At 38.0% G+C, this 12,500-nt stretch overlaps 1 protein-coding gene across 9 annotated transcripts in view; it reads right to left on the minus strand.

Moving 5' to 3' along the window:
- Window positions 1-12,500, minus strand: part of Slc17a5 (solute carrier family 17 member 5) — a 63,961-nt gene that overhangs the window by 24,594 nt on the left and 26,867 nt on the right. For 8 of the 9 annotated variants that reach the window (XM_048805701.1, XM_048805704.1, XM_048805698.1 and 5 more), the window contains 3 exons: window positions 10,381-10,513; window positions 7,501-7,648; window positions 161-251 (listed from right to left, as the gene is read on the minus strand). In XM_048805701.1, the coding sequence (XP_048661658.1) occupies window positions 161-251; window positions 7,501-7,648; window positions 10,381-10,513 (372 nt within the window). The remainder of the gene's footprint in view (window positions 1-160; window positions 252-7,500; window positions 7,649-10,380; window positions 10,514-12,500) is intronic. The other variant, XM_048805705.1, reaches the window with a different exon arrangement.

Below are 12,500 nucleotides of genomic sequence, written 5' to 3' on the forward strand. Positions count from 1 at the left end.
GTAAAACACCTGCTTAGAACACATGAGGCCTGAGTTCAATCACTAATACCACAAAGAAAATAAATAAACATTCAGAACTCTACCATTAAAATATACTCAACTCTGACACAGATGCATAATTCCCAAATCTTTTCAGTTTATAAGCAAAATGTCTACTTACATCAGGGGTCAGGCTTTTAGCAATGACAGGCCCAACCATTCCTGCAATAGTGGCAAATGTATTCGTGATGCCTAGGAGGATACCAGCATACCTGGGGACACATTTTCATAGAGGTTTATTACTATGTTACACATTGAAGCAGTTTTTTCAATAGATTACTATTCTACTGTCAGGTTGCTTTCTTATGAAATTTTATGTTTCAAAGCAATGATTTACCAAACTAGGATTTTATATTCAGCTGATGGAAAACTTGCATTTCAATAGTTAATTAACATTCTAACATTACATAGAGGAATACAACCAGTGAAATTATCCTTTTTATCCTGATGCAGAATAGTGCTGACATATGATTTCTATACATCACTGTATCTAGATAGTAATAATAAGCTAGACACACAAAACTTCCTATTTTTTTTTTTTTTGGTACTGGGGATTAAACTCTGGGTCTCATTTGATATTATGCCAGCTCTCCACCACGGAGCTGCATCAGCAGGTGCCGTTTTTTGGTTCTGAGGATTGAACCCAGGGGCACTATACCACTGAGCCAAATCCCCACCCTTTTTATTTTGAGACAGGGTCTTGCTAAGTTGCTGAGACTGGCCTTGAATTTGTGATCCTTCTGCCTCAGCCCCCTAAATTGCTGCGATTACATGTATGTGCCAGTGTACCTGGCTTAGATAGAAATCTAAAGAATTTCTGCTTATATTTGAAAAATGGTAATGTCCTGTTGATTTTTTCAATTTATAATATATAAGGAATGTATGTAAACTAAAAAAGTATATTATGGCCAAGATCTTCAGGAAGTACCATCTTAAGAAGAATGAAGTACTTATCATTTTCTATAAAGAAATCTTGTTAGACTGATTATCAGAAATCTAAAGTTTTTTTGGGGGATACTGGGGATTGAAGATTGAACCCAAGGTTGTTATACCACTGGGGCACAATCCCAGTCCTTTTAATTTTTAAATTTTGAGACAGGTCTTGCTAAGTTGCTTAGAACCTCACTAAATTGTTGAGACTGGGGCTGGGGATGTGGCTCAAGTGGTAGCGTGCTCGCCTGGCATGCGTGCGGCCCGGGTTCGATCCTCAGCACCACATACACACAAAGATGTTGTGTCCGCCAAATACTAAAAAATAAATATTAAAATTCTCTCTCTCTCTAAAAAAAATAAATAAATAAATTGTTGAGACTGGCCTAGAACTTGTAATCCTCCTGCCTCAGGCTCCTGAGCTACTAGGATTGCAGGCATGCACCACCACACTGGGCTAGGAACCTAAATACTTCTAACCTAGATCTACAAGGTGTGAGCTCATGCAAGTATGCGATAGATTGTCATGCAAGATATGTGACAGATATCTATGTGATAGATAGCTCATGCAAGTATTGATAGATTATCTATGAGTTCACAGATATGTACATGTAATATGTCCAGTAGTCCCAATGGAGCACTCTCACACCCTATTAGGTGTACTAATAATTTTTTTGTTTTGTTTTTTTGGTATTAGGGATTGAAACCAGGGGTGCTCTACCACTGAGCTACATCCCCAGCCCTTTTTATTTTTTATTTTGAGACAGTTGCTGAGACTGGCCTTGAACTTGTGATCCTCCTGCCTCAGCCTTCCAGGCCACTGGAATTATAGGCATGTGGCATGGCACCTGGCAAGGAAATCTTTTTCAATGTAACATACATATGAAAAAAATACACAAGCCACCAGTGTACAGTTTGCTGAATTTTCACAAAGCAAAGACAACAATGTCACTAACACCTAATCAAGAAATAGAACCTCAGAGAATAAACATTCTTTTTTTTTTTTAAACAGAGAGAGAGAGAATTTTTTTTTTTTATATTTATTTTTAGTTTTCGGCGGACACATCTTTGTTTGTATGTGGTGCTGAGGCTCGAACCCGGGCCGCACGCATGCCAGGAGAGCGTGCTACCGCTTGAGCCACATCCCCAGCCCGAGAATAAACATTCTTAAGGGCATTTTACATATAGTTGATCAGCCTCTCAGATTGTATAAAATTTAATTTGAATAGTCATGATTTTGTCAGGTCACTCCTCTTCTACTCAGGTACCTACAAGGATGGTCTAACATTTACTTTAAGAAGACTGCGGGCCAGGTGTGGTGACACATGCCTGTGATCGCAGTGGCTCAGGAGGCTGAGGCAGGAGGCTCATGAGTTCAAAGCCAGCCTCAGCAAAAGTGAGGTGCTAAGCGATTCAGTGAGACCCGGTCTCTAAATAAAATACAAAATAGGGCTGGGGATGTGGCTCAGTGGTAGAGCACCCCTGGGTTCAATCCTCAGTCCAAAAGAGAGAAAAGGCAAAAAAAAAAAAAAAAAAAAAGAGGATTACAGTCTTTTGCCTGGATTTACCATGACCTGGCCCTGGCCCATCTATACAGCCTTATCCCCAGTACTGCACAATCACACCTTCAGATCATATCTGCCATATTCATCTCTGCTATCTATTTTTGCTCATACTATAAATATGCTACCTAAAATCCACACTCCTTCCATCCTAACCCCTTGCTTGGTACTTCTCATACTGACCAGTCATATCAATATCTTTATGGCTTTAAAGTAATTGTCCTAATTTGAGTTTGCTGATTCTGACTCCAGTCTCACTTCAAACTCATGCTTTATTGCCCTTAATTATATCTAGTGCCCAGTACAATGCAAGTGCTTATTCAATACATGTTACTAGTGAATGGTGGCATGTGACCTACAGCAGAGAGTCATGGGGCCCGGACAACACTGAATGTGGGAGCTTTGATCCTTGCAGAGTAGTCCTCCCTTCCCCCTGGGAATGGGCTCCATGGGTGCAAATTTCTGATCAGGAATTTTATATGACTAGAAGACCCTGTCTCAAAATAAAAATAAAAGGGGCTGGAGTTGAATGTGGTACATGCCTATAATTCCAGTGGCTTGGGAGGCTGAGGCAGGAGGTTTGCAAATTCAATGACAACCTCAGTAATTCAGTAAGGCCCTAAGCGACATAGGAAGACCCTGTCTCAAAATTAAAAATATAAAAGGGATGGGGATGTTTCTCAGTGGTTAAGTTCCCCTGTGTTCAATCCCTTGTATGAAAAAAAAAAAAAAAGGTGGGGGGAGGGTGGCCGGGATGTAGCTTAGTGGCAGAGCACCCGGAGTTCAATCCTCAGTACTGCAAGTAACAACAATAACAAAACCAATCTGTGGGTATCATCTAGTTCATTTTTAAAAGTTGCTGTCATTACCCTCTCTCTCTTTTGGTACTTGGGATTGAACCCAGGGGTGCTATACTACTGAACTACTTTTCTAGACCATTTTAATTTTTTATTTTGAGACAGGGTCTTGCTCTGGGCTTGAACTTGTGATCTTCCTGCCTTAGCCTTCCAAGTAGCTGGGATTATTGTTGTGCACCATTCCTGACTTGCTGTCTTTTTTTGATTGAAGATACTGAGATGTTTGTCCTGTACATATTCCTAAATTTTGGATTTTATAGGTTACATCCCTGAAGTGTCATTTAACATAATCCCCTCCCCTTTTATTTTGATATTGGGGATTGAACTCAGAGGCACTCAACCACTGAGCCACATCCCCAGCCCTTTTTTGTATTTAATTTAGAGACAGGGTCTCACTGAGTTGCTTAGTGCCTCGATAAATTACTGAGGCTGGCTTTGAACTTGTGATCCTCCTGCCTCAGCCTCCTGAGTCACTGGGATTATAGGTGTGCAACACCACGTCCAGTTCATTTAACATAATTTTTTTTATGTCCCCTGTGTTTCGGCACATTGGAGGGATGTAGCCTGTAGATGCTAGAGGACTCATTAGATTTAGGTTTGATATTCTGGCAAAGTGATAGAGGAGTTTGGTTAAAAAAATTACTTAAGGGGTTGGGGTTGTAGCTCAATAGTAGAACGCTTGCCTAGTACATATGAGGCACTGGGTTTGATTCTCAGCACCACATAAAATAGATAAATAAAACAAAGGTATATAAAAAAAAGTACTTAAGCACATAAATGGCATTTATTAATTTATTTTTCATAATGGTTACCTAGACATATACAAAGTCTAATCACAGCTTTCAGTTTCTTTTGAAAGAATAGGTGTTATTATAAAATAAAATTTTGGTTGAAAGTAGTTTGTTGTTTTATTCATTTATATAGTCCTTTTTTAAAAATATTTTTTTTAGTTGTAGATGGACACAATACCTTTATTTTATTTGTTTATTTTATGTGGTGCTAGGGATCGAACCCAATGCCTCATACATGCTAGGGAAGTGTAGTCTTATTGTGGGATAAAGCAATTTCTATTAGGGATTTGGATCTTCAATACCTAGGCTACAGACTATTATCTGAAATCCCTTTCCACATTTTGAATGGGAAGGTGCCTAAATTAAAAAATCCTAGCCAGGCATGGTGGTGCATGCCTATAATCCCAGCAACTTGGGAAGCTGATGTAAGAGGATCATAAGTTCAAGGCCAGCCTTAGTAACTTAGCAACCCTGTCACAAAATAAGAAATAAAATGGCTGAGGATGGGACTCAATGGTAGAATGACCCTTGGTTCAATTTCTAGGACAAAAAAAGATTCCCACTGAACTAAATTCAGTTATCTGTACACATCACAATTTTTTTTTAAAAACCATACATCCATACATAATACAATAACAAAACTATGAGGCACAGATTTTTTTGGCTTATCCCCTTTAGGGAGTGTATCTTAAATTAACCAAGCTTGGCAGGCCCTGTCTCCTTCTCTCTTTTTAAAAAAAACTATTAGCACCTTGGCAGTAGGAGGAATCTGTGATGTTGCCAGGTCTTTTTGGTGACAGATATTAAGTGCAGATGAATGCTGTGAAATTCTAAATGTCAGCACCAAGAAGCTCATTCAAGTATTTATATTACACTTGGCCAGGAAGGGCCATGAAAGACTGATGACTGCTTGGAAGAGAACATTGTTGTATGAACTCAGTCTGGATTCTGTGCTGTTGGAGTACTAGAATTCTGTGACAATAACTGTTCAAAATCCTATCCTATAGGGTAGGTAACTTGGATATTTTTTTCTTCTCTGGCATCCACTTCCATTTTCTTTTGACAATAGCTCTAATTTTTATTTGATGATCTGATTTTCTTTTATTTCTAGTTCAAGAGAGCAGGGTTTCACCTGATTCTAGAACTTTGGATAGACTTCAGGAACCTGATGAATCCTAAACTATACTTCTGCTCCATGAAATAGAGTAGGTCGATTATTACCTTCCTTCAGGCTGGGTGGCTGCTGAAGTAACTTTATATTCTCTATAATTTTTACTTCTTATATTTATTTACTTAGTTTTATGATACACTTACATCAATTGAAGCAACCATGTATGTGTCTCTGCAATGAGTTCTTTCCCCTGAGTTTTCAAAACAACTACGAGGATCTCTAAACAACCAGTTCTTTAAGATTTTCCCATCTGTAGATTCAACCAAACACAAATCAAAAATATTTATTTATTTTTTTGCTCTTTTTGATGGATTATTCAGGAGAAATTTTTAGAATTAGTTTATTTGTATGTGTATTTTAAAGGTTTTTAGTGATGCTTCCCAGACTTTCTTTGAGGAAGAATTACCAAATTATGTTTCAACAACAGTCTGTGACTGGTTGTTTTCTTTAATTTTTGTCCAAACTGGACTCAAGCACCCTTTAGGCTTTTTAAATTTAATTTAATTTAAGTGCTACATGAGTGCTCTACTACTGAGCCACAACCCCAGCCCTATATAAGGGATTCTTTATTTTATTTTTTTGGTCTGGGGGATTGAAGCCAGGGGCACTTAACTGGTGAACCACATCCCTAGTCCTCTTTTTTATATTTTTTGAGACAGTGTCTCACTAAGTTGCTTAGACTCTCACTAAGTTGCTGAGGATGGCTTAAACTTGCGTCCTCCTGCCTCAGCCTCTGAAGCAGCTGGGATTAGAGGCATGCACCATTGTGCCCAACTCTATATAAGAAATTTGAACTTCCTTGGATCTTAGTTGCCATGGGAGACCTGGAACTAATCCCTTCTAGATATCGAGGGACAACTGTGAGAGGCAACTTGAAAGATCCTTGGACTCTGGAGCTAGAAGACCTGATTTTAAGTCTTAAGTCTACCACCAAGTTACATCCTTCTCCCTTTATGTTTTTGATTTTGAGACAGGGTCTGACTAAGTTTCCTAGGTTGGCCCTGGACTTGTAATCATCTTGCCTCAGCCTCCTGAGCAGCTGGAATTATAGGTATATGCCACCATACCTGGAAGTATGGATTCTAGTTCAGTAGGTCCATGTTGGGGCCTGAGATTCTACATTTCTTCTGAGTTCTCAGGTGATGTTGAGGCCTCTGGTCCATGAACAAGACTGATAGGATGAGATTACTCTATATCCTCCTGGTTCTAACTTTCTATAATTCTAAAAGCTACATAATTGAACAGTATAATTTGTTTAAGAGAAATATTTTCAAGATTTGTTTCTTTGACTTAGTAGCGTAAAAGAACCTATTTCAATTCTTTATTTACTATTTCCTTGAATCCATTTTAGGTAATTAGGTTTAGTTCCTATTTTATAAATTTCAAATACATGCCCCTAGTCACTGTGTATCCACATTAGGAAAGTAGACATCTATCTGCCCTTTCTCCCATAGAGGTGGCTTCTTGTGCCTTTAGTCCTTAACTTGAAGGTTTGTTTATTATTTCAAATTATCTGATTTTTCATATTATCACTAAATTTAGCAAAGTTGCCTTGAAATTACTTTGCTTTCCAAATATTCCTTTCCTTCATTGTTATCTATCTATTTATTTATTTATTTAGTTGGATACACTACCTTTATTTTATTTATTTATTTTTATGTGGTGCTGAGGATCAAACCCAGGGCCTTGCACTTGCTAGGCAAGTGCTCCACCACTGAGCCACAACCCTAGCCCCTCCTTATTATTTTAAGCTTCTTGAGCTCATATTTCATCTATATGTACACTCAATAAACAACAAACATTTATCTGTGGACAGAGGTGATGGTAGTTAAAAATTTAAATTTAAAAACAACTGCATAGCCCCTGATTGAACCCAGGGGCACTTAACCACTAAGACATACCCCTCCCCAGACCTTTTTCGCATTTTATTTAGAGACAGGGTCTCACTGATTTGCTTAGTGCCTTGCTAAATTGCTGAAGTTGGCTTTGAACTCGTGATCCTCCTGCCTCAGCTTCCTGAGCTGATAGGATTACAGGCGTGTGCCACCGTGCCTGGCTTACAACGGTAAATCTTATGTTATTTATGTTTTACCATGATTAAAAAAAAGAATTTAAAGTCAATCACAGCAACTGTTTATACTTGTACTCACGAAGGTGCAATATCCAGATGGTTGATGCTAAATCCAGAAGAGCAAAAGCCTCCCAGTGTTGTTGATATAGTAAAGAATGCAACAGCCAAAGAATAATCACAGCCTATAAATCCAGCAGCTACCAGGAATACTGCAGGTCCAATCATTCCTGGAGTTAAAAAGTTATAAAAGAAAAAGCTCCCGCATTAATATTTGCTCTACCTTAAGATAGTGTAAATCTGAAATTCAACACTGCTGCCACCTAATGTAGAAACATTGAATTGCCTATAACACATGAGTGATGTATGAGTTTCATCAAAGAACAAAACTCCAAAACTGTTAGAAAACTATGGGCAGAGCTGGGGATGCAGCTCAGTGGTACAGCACTAGAAGCATGCATGAGGGCCTGGATTCAATCCATACCACTGAAAAAAAAAAAAAGAAAGAAAAGAAAAAAAACATATGGGCATAATACAACTAATACAATAGTTAACCATAATGAGGTTAACCAAAATCTTTTTATACAATCTGCATGTGATCAGAACTCAGCTAAAGGACTATAGAGTTAAAAAAAAAAAGATAAAAAAGAGAATGACTGAAAAGTATGAGTGCAGAGAGAAGCCATATTTAACAAGATGACTTAAAATTAGAATAACAAAAGAAGATAAATTAAATAATAAACTGTATTGCATAAAGTTAGAAAAATCTCTGTTTTTAATAAGTAAAAACTGTTATGTATAGGTCATTACAGGCAATTAGGCATAAAGTACAAATTGTGGTTGTCAGTTTTTTGGTGTCTACAACAATGCTATATAGTAACTCTGTGATAATGGAAATGTTGCATTTGTATATACTACAACTGAGGAACTTATTTTAAAATTTCAATTAAATTTAAACAGCCCCCTTAAATTTAAATGGCTAGTGGCTACTGTAAATGGCTAGTAGCTTTTGTATTGTATAGAATGGAGCAGGTTCATCCATAGAAAACTAAAAAAGAGAAATCAGGTTAAATCCAAGGGATTTATGTCATTTGTAGATATGGAGTCAAAGGAAGTAAGCAGTGGAACAGGACAGCATGTTCCAGTGGTTAGATGGCAGATGTTTGCAGAATTAATATAAATAGGATCCTTTCACAATGTAATTACTGAAGTATAGCCATCAATAACTTCCAGGGTCTCTAATTACTACAGACCTTTAAAAAGCTAAATAACTCTCTCAGATAGTTCTAAAATTTAACTTTCTGAAAAGAGTCTCAAACACATGAGTACTTAAGATTCCTTGGAGATCTTTGATTTAGAATTCATTTGTTATAATGATATTAGTAAATATTTTGAAATTGAAAGTGCATTTACTTAGAAAAACTATTTTCATTGCCAATTATAGATGAAACAAAGTGATTATAAAATCCTGGGGATGATGTTTAGCAAAATAAGTCATTTTTTGTGACCATGAACTATGACAGAGACAACAGAAATTATAAATCTTAATCCTCAAAATGTATGGTTCAAAAAAACCCATCATGTACTAAATGCACTAAATGCATCAGAGTGTTTTAATATGTAAACAAAATAAATGACAGATTATTGTTTTTATTTTACCTTGTATTGTTTTGATATTATAAGAAGAAATATATATTTGGTCTCTGCACATAGCTCCTAAGAATTCTGGAGTGATAAGATTGTCTTTTGTTTGCTAATAAGATGACTGGTGCTACTGGGACTAGTGCCTGTTGCTTCTGGATGGGGGCTGGTGACCAGAAAGACCAGGGCATGATTAGAAGATTGGGACTTTTAGCTCTAGCCGCCTCCAATATTTGGGGGAGGGGGAAGGGGCCTAACGAGAGTTGATCATCAATGTCCAATTATTTTACTCAACAATGTCTGCATTATGAAGCCTACATAAGAGTTCAAAAGGACAAGGCTCCGATAAGCTTCCAAAAAGCAGAAAATGTGAAGGTTCCTAGAAGGTAGTGCTCCTGAAAAGGGCATGAAATCTCATTGCCCCTTTCCACATACCTTGCCCTCAGCCACTCTTCCATCTGGCCATTCAACCATCGGCTTTGCAATAGCCTTTATAATAAACAAGTAAACATAAGTAGTGTTTAACTGAGTTCTGTGAGCTGCTCTAGGAAGTTAACTGAACTTAACATGGGGTCATGGGAATACCAATTTATAGCTGATTACTCAAAAGTACAGTGTACAAGCTGTGTGCAATGGTCCATGCCTATAATCCCAGTGGCTCAGGAGGATCACGAGTTCACAGCCAGCCTCAGCAATTTAGTGAGGCCCTAACAACTTAGTGACACCCTGTCTTAATAAATAAATAAATAAATAAATAAATAAATAAATAAATAAAAAGGGCTAGGATGTAGCTCAGTGGCAAAGCATCCTGGGTTCAATCCCCAATACAAAAAAAAAAAAAATTATATATATATATAAATGACTTGAGATTGGCATCTGAAGTGTGTGTGTGTGTGTGTGTGTGTGTGTGTGTGTGGTCTTATTGGACTCAGCTCTCAACTTGTGGGACCTACAGTATACATAGGTAGATAGTGTTGGAATTGAAATACAGAACACTCAGCTGGTATCCACTGCAGAACTGGCTGTGTGCGAGAAATCCCCACACACATATTGGTGACCAGAGGTAAAATGTTTTGGTGTGGAATATTGTGTTAATTATGTGTGAGAGTAGAAAAATACTTTGTTCTCACTGGCCCCCCATTTCAATAACTGTAACCCCAAACAGGGCTGGGGTTGTGGCTCAGTGGTAGAATGCTCGCCTAGCACGTGTAAGGCACTGAGTTCGATCCTCAGCATCACATAAAAATAAATAAAATTAAGAAAGAAAAAAAAAAAAAGAACTCTCTGTAACCCCAAACAAAACTTGATTCACTTCACTCACCAATAAGGGTAAAAATTCTTCGAACACATATAGTTGAAACATTCCACTTTGCCCTTAAATTGTCAGCAGCTTGACCAGACAGAATCATACATAACCAACAACCAAAATAAGGCAATGCAGACAAAAATCCATTCTGGAAGAAATAAGAAGATACAGATTAATTATGGTGGAAGGAAAAAATGAAGTGTGTGCGTGCATGTGCATATGCGCACACACACACACAAATACAAGCATATCAAAGCCAACTACCAACAATGATAACAAAAGAAATAGGTAGCAATATTCTGTTAATGTTGATATAGTTACATGTTAGAGTCTGTAAACAAGTCAAGATGGCGCCTGGCATTTTGCAGAGGGAGTGGTTTGTGAAGTAATGCCAGCAAGCCATTAAGTGTGGAGATTCCTTATTGGTTGACTGCTGTATCTAGTTTATGTTAATTAAGATAAGCTGTGTGGAATGTATATATACCCCTCCGGTCCTACAATAAATGGCTCCCACTCCTGCTGTATCAACGTACACAAGTTGTTCATCCCCCCGTTCAACGTAGCTCCCTAAGAATCTGTTTTAGAGGGAAACCAGGCTCATCATAGTCTTGTCTGCTTAAGGTAATCTTGGCTGTTACTCTGAAATATGGGTTGTGGGAGAAGATAAGTCTTTCTATTAGCCTGTTGATTCTCTCCACTAAACCATTTTTTGTCTTTGATTTTTGCTTTTTAAATTTATTTGGTACTGGGAATTGAATCCAGGGCCACTGAACTACACCCCAATCTTTTTTATTGTTTTAGTTTCAGACAGGGTATCCCTAAGTTGCTTAGGGCCTAGGGTCTTGAATTTGAGTCCTAATGCTTCAGCCTCTCCAGTTGCTGGGATTATAGGCATGTGCCACCACTCCTGGCGATTTTTACTTATTTATTTCAAAATGTATATTTTTATTACAAAATAAAATGCACACAAAGAAAACCAAATGAATTAAATGTAAAGCTTAATGAATTATTCTAAGAACCACCTAGGTCAAGAAATAATTCTCTTTAAGAAATAGAACTTTGCTGGCCACTACAGAGCCCTTCCATGGTTCTGGCCCAATCATAACCATCTTCCTTTCCCCATAAGAAAAGCATCATCTTGCTTAGAGCAGACAGTAATCATACTCACAAGTATCTGTAGATGTGCCTTCCTAGACACCATAGTTTTAGTTTCTTTATTCTGAAACAGGATCTTGCAACTGCCAAGGCTGGACTCAAAACTTGTGATTACAGGCTTGTGACCCTATGCTAGCTCAAACTATTTTAGAGCTGAAAATGCATTTTATGTTCACATATAAGCATACAGTTTTTTTCTTTTCCCAGAATCTGGGCGCTTGGTAGTTTCTTTTCCCACGTTTTGCCTCCAGCACTGTCTGTCTACGTCCTTTGTCAAGCACTGTCTGTTCTACGTCCTTTACAAAAAGATGAGTCTTTCTGCTTCTTTGTCTACCCTTCTTCTACCCATATGAGGCACTGCTCATCTATTGCCTGGACTATGGCTCCAGTCTCCTACTTTCTGCATAGATGTTCCTATTACTAATAACTTCAACCTTTTGATTATCTTAGTTTCATGCTTCCCATTGATTACTACCTATCTCACCAGCTCACTCCCTCTAATACCTAACCCTAATCCATTGACTCTGTCACATTTTTACTGTCCTTTGACTCTTTTGGTACCAAGGATTGACTCTGTCCACCCCCCCCCTTTTTTTTTGTAATAGAGAGAGAGAGGGAATTTATTTTAATATTTATTTTTAGTTTTCAGTGGACACAACATCTTTTATTTTTATTTTATTTTTATGTGGTGCTGAGGATGGAACCCAGGTCCCGCCCGTGCTAGGCGAGCGTTCTACCGCTGAGCCACAATCCCAGCCCCGTATCCCCTTTTTTAAACCAATTTTTGAGATAGGTTGCTTATAGTATTGCTGAATTGCTGAGGTGCAGGAGGCTTGAGAGTTCAAAGCCAGCCTCAGCAAAAGCAAGGTGAAAAGCAACTCAGTGAGACCCTGTCTTTAAAGAAAATACAAAATGGGGCTGGGAATGTGGCTCAATGGTCAAGTTCCCCTGAGTTCAATCCCTAGTTACCCCCCCCCCCC

Source organism: Marmota marmota, unplaced genomic scaffold (assembly GCF_001458135.2).
Source record: "Marmota marmota marmota unplaced genomic scaffold, marMar, whole genome shotgun sequence".
Classification (NCBI taxonomy): domain Eukaryota; kingdom Metazoa; phylum Chordata; class Mammalia; order Rodentia; family Sciuridae; genus Marmota; species Marmota marmota.